The 15,194-nt window shown below is 44.7% G+C and overlaps 2 protein-coding genes across 3 annotated transcripts in view; both read left to right on the forward strand.

The window, feature by feature from the left end:
• Positions 1 to 5,037, forward strand: part of BLMH (bleomycin hydrolase) — a 46,781-nt gene extending 41,744 nt beyond the window's left edge. The window contains exon 12 of the mRNA XM_019429676.2: positions 4,085 to 5,037. Within this exon, the coding sequence (XP_019285221.1) occupies positions 4,085 to 4,236 (152 nt within the window). The 3' untranslated portion in view covers positions 4,237 to 5,037. The remainder of the gene's footprint in view (positions 1 to 4,084) is intronic.
• Positions 5,038 to 6,326: 1,289 nt separating this feature from the next.
• The window catches only part of SLC6A4 (solute carrier family 6 member 4), a 47,185-nt gene continuing 38,317 nt past the window's right edge, over positions 6,327 to 15,194 (forward strand). The window contains exons 1-2 of one of the 2 annotated variants that reach the window (XM_019429678.2): positions 6,327 to 9,356; positions 11,349 to 11,472. The gene's annotated coding sequence lies outside the window, so the exon portion shown is untranslated. The remainder of the gene's footprint in view (positions 9,357 to 11,348; positions 11,473 to 15,194) is intronic. The other variant, XM_019429677.2, reaches the window with a different exon arrangement.

The raw sequence follows: 15,194 nt of genomic DNA on the forward strand, positions 1-15,194 counted from the left end.
CACCATCAGGTGAAAGATTGGCAGTGATTTAATGAGGCCTTGACAGTCCAGCCTCCTTAGGTCCATGCTGCCAGACACATCCATCAGAGCAGAACAGAAACTTGATTTTGTCACATTCTTTTCAAAAATAGCCCTAAAAAACCCACCCCATGTTAACCACAAATCATTTGTTAGTGAGGTGAAGTACCTCGTAGACCAAAGACAGCACAAGATAGAAAATTGACCTAATCATGAATGATGGTGTATTTATCCCCTTAAGTCTGAGAGGTTAAATGTTAGATTTCTGGTAGAATTTCAGAAAACTGTTTTCTCAGGTAAAGATCTTCTTTCCCTTAAACTAACCTATTCACACCTTTTCTGTTTCTGAGTGAATCTGGCCTAATCCGTCTAGAGCTGTATCAACAGACACGGTTTTTCTCTTTACAGACCAACACTACCCTTTTTCTTAACAAATACAGAAACATTGCCAGTTTTTTTGAGGGACTAACTTATTTCTTTCTCAGTGCATATAAACAACCACTTTAAAGTTTAAGCAAAATTTAATTTCACCTTCGTTCCTAAAGCTGACTTTATCTATTTACCTGTTTCCCAAAATATAACCTTGGGATCCTTGTTGCAGATTTTTCTGTTCCGTTTTCCCTGGGGAACGCCTGTTCTAGTTACCGAAGTGCTTAAGGGCTAGAAGCTGCAACTTTGTTCAAGTCAAAATGGCCACTTTAAACCTGCCTGAATGGGTACTTTGTTGCTTCCTTACACAGCACTCACTTGGGTTTCAGACATACTGATCCTAATCTCAAACTCCCAAGACACACAGTATACAACAGTTAGAGCAGCCCCAAGTTCATTATCTACTCAGGGTGCAATTACTTGGAGGCCACCTAGACTGTGAGGTTTTTGTAGGCCCCCAGAGAACTCATATCCTGAAGAGAGAGACTAATCAGGCAGGTCCTAAGGGTGGATTGCAATTGATAGGAGTTTTAATTTGTGAGGACTTAATCTGATCTGCTTTTGGAACAAGATAGTGTAGATGTACTTATTGTCCATTTTCTCTGTGCATTCTTTGAAGACTCATTTGATTGTGTGATGATAGTATTGTCATAAGGACACAGAACTTTATTACATGAATCTGCCCCTGTCCTTCACCTGCCTCACTGTCCAGAGCTATGCTAGGGATTGATTTAGCCTGCATTATGTGGGGGCAGGAGGATGACTGGTGTCTCAAATGGTGTGGTATTCAGTAGTCTGGTCTCCATGCCCACTGAAAATTCCTTTTGGAGAGGGCAGATAATGAATTTCTCAGGAAGCAGTTACTTAGTATGCAGCAAGTACTGGCCCTTCAGCTGACCAAGTTGAGAGTTGATGTCAGTTGATAGAACTATCTGTCCGAAAGGCCATATTTCATTTTTTCTCATTGCCACGTAGTATTCCATTGTGTATATAAACCACAATTTCTTTATCCATTCATCAGTTGATGGACATTTAGGCTCTTTCCATAATTTGGCTATTGTTGAGAGTGCCGCTATAAACATTGGGGTACAGGTGCCCCTATGCATCAGTACTGGAGAGTGTGATGCTAAGTGAAATAAGCCATACAGAGAAAGACAGATACCATATGGTTTCACTCTTATGTGGATCCTGAGAAACATAACAGAAACCCATGGGGGAGGGGAAGGAAAAAAAAAAAAAAAAAGAGGTTAGAGTGGGAGAGAGCCAAAGCATAAGAGACTGTTAAAAACTGAGAACAAACTGAGGGTTGATGGGGGGTGGGAGGGAGGGCAGGGTGGGTGATGGGTATTGAGGAGAGCACCTTTTGGGATGAGCACTGGGTGTTGTATGGAAACCAATTTGACAGTAAATTTCATATATTAAAAAATAAAAAAATAAAAAAATAAAAAAAAAATAAAAAAAAGAACTATCTGTCCGTTGATAGAACTTACTGGCAGTGGTGCAGGTGACAGTAAGGGCCAGGTCCTTGACTGGCTGACGCAAGCAAAGCAGGGCCTTTGGAGAATATAATTAAGACAGAAACCAGAAACAGCACAGGCTACAGCGTTTGTCTGTGTTCCCCTCTCCTGTCTCCCCTGCCGAGAAGAAGAGAGCCGGATCAGGAGGCTTGCATCCGCGGACAAAGATGTGTTCCCTCACGTGACTTGGAAGGAGCCCTTGGGCACTTCTCTGGGGTGTTTTCTTACGAGATCAGATACCCTGTGCCACATCAGAGCGAGCTGTCTTTGGCTTCTGTCAGAGGTGAAGAGGAGAATTGGGCACAGGGTGACCTCACCAAAATAGTTGTGGTTTTATGTCAGATAATGTCCTCTGTTGCACCATTTAGCTTACCTTCATGTTGCATTTTAATTACTTAAATCAGTCTGGCATTTAGAGCAGCAGTTGTCAAAGTTGTCAACCTCCCTTTGAGGGAGGTTGCAGGGTCTTCCCTTCTCCAGCAGCCTATCTGTATAAGGCCAGATTTTACTTCCTCTACTTCAGCCAGAACAACAGATTGCAGACAGAAGCAGATACAAGAATTCGTCTGTCTTCCATGAAGCCAGACATTAAATTGTAAAACAAAACCACTTTTCTAACTGAAGTTTAGTTTGTTTTGGAGAATATAATTATTTTTTCCTAAAAATATGTTATTTACATTCATGTTTTTTGATTCTTATGAATTAGTATTTTTAACTTAAGGTTTTAATTTCAAATACGGTAGGTATCAGTAAGTATTACCCACATAAACAACTTTTCACGATCCTCAGTAATTTTAAGAGAATACATACAGTTTGGGTCCAGGGCTGAGAAGTTTGATAACTGCCACACCAGAGGACCGCCTTGAGAGAAATACCTACATCTGCTTTCCTTCTCTTGGTTCTTTGTAGTGAGAAAGGATACAGCATATAGATTTGCACAAACACTTTGAGAAAAAAATGGCTCAAGTGTCTGGTATAGAACAGGTGCCGTGGGAAGATGGGCGATGGTGACGATAGTGATGATGACGAAGATGATCGCTAGTTCCTGTGAGTCCTTGCATGGGAGGAGCAGGACCCCTGTGTATATTCACAGTTCTGTGCTCTCTGCTCTCTCCTTGGCCAATTCTTGTTTCAAATACACACACTGTAGTCTCTCGCTTTAATTTTGCTCTTTATATTATCAGTGACTCAAGTGAAGCAGTTTTCCTGCTGTTTAAGTTTGTTGGAATACGTTCCTGAAGGGGAATTTGTTTCATTCTAGTGGAGCCCAAGATATGGGTTAATCTTCCCAATGGGAAAGGGCAGATTTCTAAGATGGCTGGATAGCTGATAACGCCATGTTTTCTCTCAGCTGAGCTCCCAGCCTGGGTGCCGGTACAGCTGTGCCGGTCTCCAGTCCGCCCACTGGAGGTCCAGAAACGCTTGGGCCTTCCTGAGGAAGAGAGGTCAGGATGCTGTCTCAGTCTTCCAGTTCTACCTGATCTCACATCAGATTTCCCAGGAGGCCAACAAAGACTGTTATCATTTGACCTATACAGTATCATCTGCTAAAAGGGGCTCCTGGGAATGACGACATGGCCCCCTTGGGTCTCCTCTCAGCTCTCCAGCTTAGCTAGTTGTAGGAATTTACAGTAGCGAGAAAGGTAGGAGAACAGCCAGTGATGGTGAGAAGGTAGGTAAGAATGGACCCTGTGTGCTTGCCCTTCTGACCCTAGATGGAGATTAATCCCCATGGTGTGGCTGTATGAACAAGAAGCATTTCCACCTATCTTTCAGGGTCATGCTCTCTTTAGCCCTGGCAGCCTGGGCAATGGAACAGCATGGGATCTGGTAACAGTCTTAGGTTTAAGGCCCAGGTCTGAACCTCACCTGTGTGACTGGGACATGTCACTTAGTTACTCTGAGCCCCAGTTTTCTAACTGATAAAACTAAAGCCTTGCCTGGCCTGTCTGCTTCACAGAATAGTTAATAAGACTTAGATTAAGTGAGGTTATAGATGAGAAAGCTGAAAAACATGTGCAAATATTAGTTTTGTAGCAAACTTCTTTATAGTGCCTGTGGGGCTTCTGCTCTCTTCCCCTTGCCCTCTGGATTCATGAGGCTTTTGTTCTTTTCTCCAGGTTACCTGTGCATGACAGATGAATGGTTCTCTGAATATGTCTACGAAGTGGTTGTGGACAGGAAGCATGTCCCTGAAGAGGTGCTAGCTGTGTTAGAGCAGGAACCCATTGTCCTGCCAGCGTGGGACCCCATGGGGGCTTTGGCCAAGTGATGCTGCCTGCAGCTCTTTTCTCCTCCCATGGGACCTGAAGCGGCTACAAAGGACAGACCCAGGGACTGAAGCCAAAGTTACACGGGTTCCCACAGGACACAGTCAGATACTTGGATTGCTCTTCCAGGAACCTCTTGGAGAAGTGTGCTTTATGATGAAACAAAATATTCTTAAAGGGAAAGATCAGGTCACACTATGTACTCTCCTCACCTCCAACAGCTCAGGATCTCTTAGCATTTTAATCAGATGTAATTGTGTGTCTTAAGTCTGTCAAAAAGGTTTGGTTTAGTGTCTGTTTTAATAAGACAGGAGAGGATGAGCAATTGTAGAATATGGAGAGAAAATGGACCTGATGCTCCGTGTTTCTAGAGTAGAGTTGGGGGAGGGTTGTCCTAAGATTTGAGCTTTCAAACTGCATGCTGCCTGACAGTATCACTGTCCCTCCTAGATGGCAGTCACTGAATTCAGGTTTTTTCAAGGTAATTTTATATGCCTCTAATAGCCCAGGAATGGGAGGTTGATCAGATCTGACATGATTCCTTCCTGTTGTTTGGAACTGTGGGGGGGGGCACAGCTCTACTCAAGTCAGGGTTAAGTAGAGGCTTAGAGAAAAAGAGGAGTGTGAAAACAGCCAAAACTATATCATGATCTGAGTTCTAATCATTAAGGGGAGCTTGGCCAAATGGCTTACCTTCTGCCTCTGGAATTGGGAGTTGGGTGGGCAGGAAAAAGTGATACCATTCTTTCTGACAACTAGATGGTGCTGAGAAGCTTTTGAATAAAACACTTTGCTAAATGAGAGTAAGTGGCTTATTTGATCTAAGAGTTTCTTTAGCAACAAAGGAAAGCAGCCAGGTGACTCATGTTCTTCAAAATAGAAAACAGCAAGATAGTTCAGGGCTTCCCTGCTTCAGCTTCTGTATGGGATAGATGATCCTTCCCAGTCTACGCTGATCCTCACTGGCTTCTGCTAGGTCCAGCCTCGGAATTGGCTGAAGACTATGTATTTCACTGAGACTGGACATCCCTTTCACTGAAAGCAAAAAGTGTAGCATCCTAATCAACATTTCCATCAGTGCCTGAGCCCCCTACCTTTCTGACTTTCTAAGAATCTTCTCGGTCCTAGCAGGGGATATTGTCTGTCACAGTACTTTCCAAGATAACATTAGATAAAGGCTCAAGTTTTAATCAAAGTGTTTATAATATTCTAGTATTCCTGTTCCAAGCAAGATAAATAAATCCATTTCTAGACACATCATGGCAAAACCCTAGAACAGATCTTAAAAGCATCCAGGAACACCGATTACCTCCCTCCAAAGAAAAGACAATTAGATTGACAACTAACTTCTCATCAGCAACTATATAAGCAAGAAGAAAGAGAAATATTTCTTCAAGGTGCTATGAGAAGTTAACTGTGAGCCTAGAATTCTATACTCCATGAAACTGTCTTCCAAAGATGAAATAAAATACATTTTCAGTCAAAAACTTGCCCAAGGAGAAGGAAAGTGTTCCAGTATGAAAGATCTGAAATATGATAAATATGTGGATCATCTAAACAAAAAGTATGTGTAGGTAAGTCTAATAGGGTTCAGAGAAAGACAAAACTAAAATACATGAAAGCAGATAATTGTAATTAGGGAGGTGATTGGACTAAACATACTCTTTATATCATTCAAGTAGAAGTATATTGATTAACTTTAGACTTTGATATGTTAATAACATCCTAGATTTCTAGATTTGTATATCTATTTTTAGTTATATAAAACATATAAAAATATTTGTATCTAGATGTATAAAATGTTTATCTAAATTTATATATCTTTTTAATGTTTATATTTATTTTTGAGACAGACAAAGCATGAGCGGGGGAGGGGCAGAGAGAGAGGGAGACACAGAATCCGAAGCAGGCTCCAGGCTCCGAGCTGTCAGAGCCTGACGCGGGGCTCGAACTCATCAACCACAAGATCATGACCAGAGCCGAAGTCGGACGCTTAACCGACTGAGCCACCCAGGTGCCCCTCTAAATTTATATATCTTATATACCTATTTAATATATCTATATTTCTACATTACTACTAAAAAATAAGCAGGATATAGTTTCTAAGCAAGAATATAATCAATCCATAAAGAGACAACATGGTGAGAGAAAAAAAATGCAGGACAAAGTGTCCAAAATAAGATAGAGATAAATCTAAATGTGTCAATAATTATATATAAATGTGTTAAATGTCCCAGAAAAAAGACACTGTCAAACTGGAGTTTTAAAAAAAAAATTCAGCCATAAGCTGATTATAAGAGACCTCAGCAACCCTGGGATGTAAGAAAGGATAGGAAAGATATATCAGGCAGATACTAACCAGAATAAATCTGGTGTGGCTATACTAATAATTACCAAATTAGGGCTACTCTGAGTAACCAGACTGATTCCAGAGTATGTTATTCACAGCCTCCCTGGAGTTGTACAACACAATGGCCCTGGAAGTAGGCTTTAAAACAAAAAGCATTACTAGAGATAGAGTCACTACATAATTATATGTTTACTTGATTCTCTGGAAAAATATGAAGATTCTAAATTATAAATTAGTATGTACCTAATCTCAAAAAATATAAAGCAAAAACATACCTATATGGAAAAATAAGCCAGTATTATAATGGAAGATTTTAATTGTTGATAGGTCAAGTAACCAAAAACTCAAGTGAAAGGTTTAAGCATTTAGTAAGGTTGGTGTAATGGACATCTATTTAGAACACTGCATCGAATAACTGTCCATTCTTTTTGAGCACACATGGAACTTTTTCAAAAATTAACTATACGCTGGAAAGTAGAGTCAACCTCACCAAATTTCCAAGCAGTTAAGTTAGAAACTAAAGAGATAACTAGAAGGTTCCTATATGTTTAGAAATTAGCTCCTAGGTCCAATAAGAAATCATAAAGGAAATTTAACCTAAACAATGATAAATACTGCATATCAAAATGACAGATACAGCTAAAATAGTACTTAAATTTTATAGTATTAAAATTTTATTAGAATGGAAGAAAGACTGAGAATTGAGCTAAGCATCTATGTCAAGAAATTAGAACTGCAAAATCTAAAAATAGAAGGAAATAAAATGTGTGTGCAGAAATTGGGGAACCTGGGTTGCTCAGTCGCTTGAGCGTCCGACTTCAGCTCAGGTCATCTCACGGTTTGTGGGTTTGAGCCCCACTTCGGGCTTGCTGCTGTCATTACAGAGCCCACTTCAGGTCCTCTGTCCCCCCTCTCTGTATCCCTCCCCAACTTGTGCTGTCTCAAAAAGTAAACATTAAAAAAATGTGCAGAAATTAAAGATAGGATCAACAAAGCTGTAAGTTAAGTCTTAACAAAAAAAAAAAAAAAACAAATTAACAGATCTTGGCAAGACTAATTAAAACACATACACAAGAAATCAAAAGGAAGATACCATGATAGATACTGCAGATATTTAAAAACTAGAAGATACACTTAACTTTGTTAAATGTGACAGTAGAGGGATTTGTTTAGAAGACCTAAATCCACAACTTGGGAGCAACAGAAGAGGAGAAACAATAAGCTGGAAAGCCCACAGAGGCACTGAACAATTTAGCAGAGCTGAAAAAGTTGAATCCTGAGCCAATGGTGGAGACAGCCAGTGCTAAGCAAACCAATTTACATTGTGTAATTCCCCAATATGGTAGTTCCAGATGACCATTAAGGGAATTGGGAGTGAAAGAAGGGTTACTGAAGGTTGGGTGTGTCTGTTAGATCCCCTCCCTACTTTGGGCAGCTGGTGACTGTCCCTCCCTTGCTCTCTCGGACCATTCAAGATTTATTCTCAAGAGAGAAAAACGGTTTATGGTCTGGAAGTCAGAAACATAACTGAGGATGAAAGTACCATAAGGGGATTAAGTGAGTAGTTACATTCTGAATGTTCTCTGTCATCTTGGACTCCTAGAACTCTAGTGCCCAGGAGATTGGAAATCTTCTCTGGGGAATCTTGATTAGCCCAAAAGGAAAGACGTAAAGAAGTATTTTATGGCATAAAGCATCATTTTATGAGATTGGCATAACTCTGTCAAGGATAGTAAGAGAAAAAATTACATGTGAATCACACCCATAAGCATAGATGCAAAAGTCCTAAACAAATTATAAACCAAATCTGCAATATATAAAAGAATAATCTTCATAACAACATATTTAATAAAAGCGATTTCCCAAATAAAATCAGGATCAAGTGGGGTGGAACAAACAGCATTGCATATGTCTTCTCTGCTGGAGATAAAGGGAAATGAGCCAAAGGTTTAACCAGAGACCTGAATTGGAGGAACTTGCTAATGTTTGGGTGACCACTGAGCACAGAAATAGGAAGGTGTGACTGGGAACTCTTTAACTGATACTCTGACCTCTGGAAAGTCTTTGCCAGCCAGGATGACTCTGGAGACATGTAGAGTCATGCTGACCCTACACTTCCAAGAAGCCAAGACCTGATAATGAGACATGCCTTCAGGATGTGGTTGAGGACCCATCTGCTTGATCCAGCTTGTCCTTAAAGAGCAGCTTAATTTTAATTTGCTGCTGGCAGAGCCAGGGCCCTTGTGCTCTAATTCCTTCAGTCACATGGTGTGTGTGAGCATTGCTGCTGACTCCAGCCGTAGGCCTCGGTCAAGTGGGACTTCTCTAAGTAATTCCAGATGAGCATTCCCATGTTTAGGACAACTTGTCTGAACCATTGTTGCTGCTCTTGACGCTGACTCTTCCTCCCTGTGGCCTGTGATACAATTTGATTGAAAACTAGGAATAAACCAGCCAGAGTTGTTTTTGTTTCCCTTTTCAAACTCCTAGCCTTCTCCGCATTACCACAAAGGGAAAAGAAGAAAGGGAGGGAGCAAATGTTCAATTCCTACCAGCTGCAGTTATTTGGGAACAGGACTGTGGAGGTGGTGAGCCCATCTGTGCTCCTCTCTCTCAGTGCAGTTTGAATACTAACTGCTCTTTTTCACTTTGCTTACTCCTCTAGAACAACTCTAGTTCCAAGAAAAAAGAAAAAGAAAACCTCTAGTTCCATAACTCCTCTTGATGTGACGGAGCACTCTCTGGAACCATTTCTCAGGCTGCCCCATGACGGTATTTTTGTTTTTTCAAAGTTATTTTTTTGTTTGTTTGTTTGTTTGTTTGTTTGTTTGTTTTGAGAGACAGAGAGAGAAACAATGTGAGCAGGGGCAGGGCAGAGAGAGAATCTCAAACACGTTCTGCACTGTCAACGCAGAGCCCAACACGGGCTCAGTCTCACAAAGTGCAAGATCATGACCTGAACCGAAATCAAGAGTCAGATGCTTAACCAATTGAGCCACCCATGTGCTCCATTTTTATTTTATTTTTTAAAATCAGCTGCAGTTCAGCAGAACAGGGAGCTGAGGCAGGGTAGGCATATGGTGGGAACTACCAGCATGTGTTTGACTTACAGCTTAGCCTCCCTGCATCTCACCTGGCCGGGGACCATAAACGTTAACTCATCCAAACTTGTCCAAAACAGTTAAGAAATCCTTGGAGTTTTACTTGGAATGTTCAGTGACAGGAGTCTTATGGCCTATGCCTACCTCCGCAGTCTCAACTTCCTCCCTTTCCTTCTTGTTTGCTCTGCTCCTGCTAACTGCTCTCTTCTTCCTTTGTCCCTCCAACACACCAAGTTCACTCCCGCCTCTTTGCTGTTCCCTCTTCCTAAAGCTCTTCCCGCAGGTCTTTGCATGGCTGGCTTCTCATGACTCAGGTCATGGCTGAGCACCTCACTTAGGTAGCCAGCTTCCCCCCACCCCACCCCCTGACTGCCTCTACCTTTTCCACACCCATCCCTCTCTACTGTGACTGGGGTCTATTTTCCTCACCGCACTTACCACTTTCTGAAATTATCCTATTTATTTATATGTATTTGTCTGTTTTCCCCAAAGTCAATACTCACTGTCAGCTCCCCAAGGGCAGGGGCTTTGTCTTGCTCACCGCAGTGTTCACAAGCCTGGCTCACGGTAAATACTGATTGGCTGGCTGATTGAAAGTGCCCTACATTCAGACAGCAATGCTCAATTAAAAGTTTATACATAGATCTGAAGTCTCCTTTCCTGTAACTTGCTCAATAGGGACGAGTAGCAGGAGAACAAAGCCTCTGTGACCCTCATTTTAGTGCTTAACAGAAAGGTCCAGACTTCATGAAGGTGACTTACTTAAGGGGAGTCGAAAAAAGAAGGAAAACCCACACAGTTTAGTTTGCTTTTCTCACTGCTTGTACCTTCCTCATTTCAAACCAGCCCAGCACAGTGGGATGTGCAGGGCTTTTGGACTCAGACAGGCAGGCTGGTTTTGCTGCTTGGAGTCTGTATAACCATGGACAAGTTACTGAGCCTCTTTGAGCCTCAGTATCCATAGCACTTTTATTGAAAAATCATTTTTAAATGTATTAAATATGAAGGGCACCTGGGCAGCTCAGTCAGTTAAGTGTCCGACTCTTGGTTTCAACTCAGGTCATGATCTCACAGTTCGTGGGTTTGAGCCCTGCATAGGGCTCTGTGCTGACAGTGCAGAGGCTGCTTGGGATTCTCTCTCTCCCTCTCTCTCTACCCCTCCCCCTCCTCTGTCACTCTCTCAAAATAAATACACTTTAAAAATTTTAATTAAAAAGTTTTTAAAATGTATTAAATATGCAGACTCACAACTTGAAAAGGAGAGAGTCTGTCATTTATTTTTAAAACCATTTATAGCAAAATGCAGCCAAAGAGTTTTGCTGTGTATTACCTACAGTAGGAGAAGGACAAAAGACAATGTGTAGAATGACTCTGGTAGATGATAGATGTTCCATAAATGGTAGCTTTTATTAATAACTACTTCTGACAGAGCCTCTCCATGTCCAGTATTGTGCCTGGCCGTCTGGGGTCCAAACAGTTCCCTCCCCTCTAGGAGTGTATCATTTTGCTGGGACAGTAAGATGGATATACATGAGCCAGTGGAAAAAGAAGGTGACTTTCTATGAATGAGGTCTTTCTTCTAGTAAGTGCCAGAACAGTTATAAAAGGGCTTGAAGTTGGAGAAAGAAAGGAAATACTGACTGGTTTTAAATTAAAACCACAGTGACCACAGACCTCAAGGATGAGGGTGATGAGCACACCAAGAGGAGACTGAGGGGAAACCTCCCACTACAAAGAGGCACACATTATCTTGAAGCTCCTGGAAGGGAAGAAAAGCCAAAGGAAGGGTGAGTGTTTCATAATCGTGAGCTGGCAAAGGGGCACTGACAGTAGGACTCCAGGCAAGAGGACTGACCTCATGGGGTTGATGCACAGGACAGGAGTTCTAAAAACAATTCTGTCCCTCTTCATCTAATCCTGAGAGAAGCCCTAAACTTCACTTCTTGGCTCACCGCATCCTTGCTAGTAAATTAGTGCAAATAGATGCCCCCTTCCTGAGGGAACAGACTAAAGTACAATGGCGCTGAGTAACTTGGCCTGGAAGTTACCGTCTATACCCGGTGAGGTGCAGCCGCGCCCCTGAGAAAGCCTTCAGGTTCTGCCCTGCTCTGTGATAAGGCTTGGGGCTTCTAGAATGTCTTCCTGTGTTCTTTCTGTCTGTCTTTTTTCTTCCTTCCTTCTCTCTTTTCTCCCCCTCCTCCTGTTCTTCTTTTTCACTGGTATATACTCAGATTTCAATGTACCTCATCAGCTTCCCCCTGCTCGGCAAACTGAGTAACACCTGTTTGGTGGTTTGCTTTTTTTCTCGTTGAACAATAAATCTTGTGAACCTCCCCAAACAGCCCAGACAAATCTGCCTCACCCTTTCCACCAGCTGGGGGGCACTCTGTTGTTGGGTGTGTCAGGATTTCCTTGCCAGCTGCCAGGGCCCTGGTTTTAATGGCACTTCCGAGTCTGTCAAGAGTAAAAAGCATTTCCTTGTCATTCACTGGCAGTACCTGTGCTCGCGGGTCCTCCTGTGTGCTGAGACATGGAGAGAGGTAGAAAGGCCCTTCCCTTGGGAACTCAGAGCCTCAGAGGTGGGCATGTCGGAGAGGTCAAAGGGCTATATCCCAGGTGCACACAGGGCTGTGGGGGCCCTCCCTTGGGACTCCACCCTTCTCCCGACTGACACTTCTCTGCCAAGGTAGAAGGCGAAAAAACAGCTGTCCTCCAGAATGTGGCCCCGGCTAAGGGTGTCCCCAGTCAGAGGAGGAAATTCTGTAGGAAGGAAGTAAACATCAAAACCCTGCTTCAAAGATATTACAGATAGAGCATGGGGTAGTCACCATCACTGTAAACTGTGGGGGAAGAGGGTGGTTTAGCAAAGGCAGGAGGCTCAAAAGGAATGAAAGAGAATGGGGCCAGGAAAGGTGACCAAAGCATCTTTATCAGGACTGAGCCTGACACAGCCTTCCACTCCTGCCCGAGCCCTGGCGAGGTCACCCTCCTGGCACTCCGGATGGGGCTGCCCCTCCCATCCTCTTTCCTTGTTTCATCTGGATCCAGGAGGCCCTGGTGCAGGGGAATGCCTGCCCAGCCCTCTGGGGGTTCACAGTAGCAGCAAATCCTGCCCTGCAGGTGCTGTCTTCTGCACATGCTTGAACATGAACAGAGTCTCCAAAACTGTGTCACCTCCCTGAAAAATCAAGGGGTGGGGTGCTTTGGAAGGGATGGAGCAGACAGACACCATAAAGGCTAGAAAGGCTGGGGAAAGGCCCACAAGAAGGGGTGGGCCTCATCTTCCGTTACTGTGTTAACCAGAACAGAGCAAGGCACACAGAGGGCACTTGGCGTTCTGGAGGGAGAGGATTGGACTTACAGGGTTTCTTCTGGTCTGGCTCCACAGGAGAACGGTTTGCTGAGCCTTGAGACACCCAGAAAGTGGGTCTTCTTGGTAGCAGTGTTTATGTGTGGGGAGGGAGAGAGGGCTGTGTTTATTCTGTGGAGCCCCCGCTATCTCTAGGCTAGTGCTAGCGGAAGTAAGAGAAATTCTTGCTGAACCACAATTGCCTGGCAGGGCTCCTCACCCAGCCACCCAAGTTCACCCAGGTTCACGGAGTCTTTGACAGCCCCATCGCTTTGGCAACAGGGTAACCAGTGGCTGGGCTTCACAGGTTCTCCTGATTTCTCACTTCCACCTCCTCCCTGTCTGTACTAGTGCCTCCCGGCCTCACTCCTTACTTGCTAAGGAACCTGTCTGCCTCCAGCACCCCCATTGCCCCGCTGGTCCTCTAGCCCAGGTTGGAGGAGCCATGGGATCCTTCCCTGAAACACCGCTTTCCTCATGCCTCTCCCATTCCAGTCTCCCTGCTGCCTCCTGTGTTCAGCACAGACCTCCTGCCTGACTCCGAAGGGCACAGCTCCTGTCTTCCTCTGCCTGGCATGGAGCAGGTGCCCAGGTCAGGAAGGTGCTGTGTGATGGAGATGGACGATGGGGAAGGGTACAGGCTGCCCTGGCTTGGCAATAGACCATGACATCTGTCCACTCGCCCTGATGTGGAAGGAGGATGGGCAGTGGAGTGGAGCTTCACAGGCAGAGGGAATAGGGTGCCAGAACTGGGGGATCTTCACAGGGGAGAGTCAGCTTCTGGGGATGACTGGGCAGTTGTGGCAGTGAGGGTGAGAGGCAGGACAGGGAAGAGTTCGCTTTAGGGAAGAGAGAGGGGCTGGATTCAGATCCGTTGAGGTGAAGGTGGGGCAGCTGAGGCTAAGTGATGTTTCATTGGTGGCACCCACAGAGACAAGAGGAAGAGAAAGCACGTGTTTAGAGAGAAGATGGACCATCTGGGACATTTTGTATGGACTCTGCCAGGGAGGCAGTGAAGGAACGAGGAAAGGGTGCAGTCTGTATAAGTCTAATAGCTTTTTCTGGTAGCACCCTCAGGCAGGGAGCAAGAGGAGAGACGTTAGGCCTGGGTGGTCCAAGGTGGTCCAAGGCCAGAGAGGAGATGGGGGAAGTCTCCCTGGGGAGGAGAAGTGCACAGTGGGAGGGATCCTTCCCCCCTTCACACCCCCCAGTGGGCGGTGCCCACCACTCACAGAATCCCTATTTTACAGACCAGGGACTCAAAGGCCAGAAGGTTGAGGTAAAGGAACTTACCCTGCATGGGAACAAACCCACACAGGCAGTAGAGGGTCAGAGCCGAGATTTAACCCAGATCCATGGGATTCCCACTCTCTAGGCCAGTATAGCACCAAAGAAGGCAGTACCAAGAGGGCCCTGGAGTGGCTGAGCAGAAATGGGTATTAGGATCTAGAAAAAAGGCCAGGAGTGGTGGGGTCAACAGGATCGCGAGACTATCAAGTGGTCTTAAAAAGCCACGTTGGAACCAAGGTGGAGGACAGATCGGGTAGAGCCTTAGCCAAAGGCTGAAGTCACCCCCACTGCTTCCTACAGCCTGTGGTCCCACTCTTGGTCTCCTCCTTCCTTAGCTCTGCCCCTCCCCCTCTTCAGACGGGCGCCCTACTTTTGTGTAGCCCCTTGTTCATACTGTGCTTACACATGAGTTTAAGAAGGCCAAGCAGAGCCCTGGGTGCATCAACTTGTTCATCTGAAAGGGGGAGGTGCTCACATGGGCCCCTGCCTCCTGGGGATTTGGCCTGAGGTGAAATTCCCAATCTTGCGCAGGAATCACCAGCCTGGCTCTGCCGCCCTGGATGCCAGCTGGCTCACCAGAGCAGCCCCGGCCCCTTGCAATCGCCACCCTGACGTCTAGGTGGCACCAAAGCCTCACACTGATTCCTCCCAGGTTGGGGACCCCGCCTGCTCCCGCTGACACTGGCTCCACTCAGCTCAGTGCGCGCTCTGCTTTGTGGGTTCAGTCCCTCCATGCACATAGGGGCTGCAAGCTTGTAATTCCTTTCTTCCTTCTACTCTGCCCCATCCCTGGCCCCCTTTGGGAGGAGGGAGGTGGTTTCCCCTCCCCTCTCATCTCTTCCTCAGGGACATCCCAAAGCAAGTACTCCG

The sequence above is a fragment of the Panthera pardus genome, unplaced genomic scaffold (genome assembly GCF_024362965.1).
Source record: "Panthera pardus isolate Hobbes unplaced genomic scaffold, ASM2436296v1 HiC_scaffold_3, whole genome shotgun sequence".
NCBI lineage: Eukaryota > Metazoa > Chordata > Mammalia > Carnivora > Felidae > Panthera > Panthera pardus.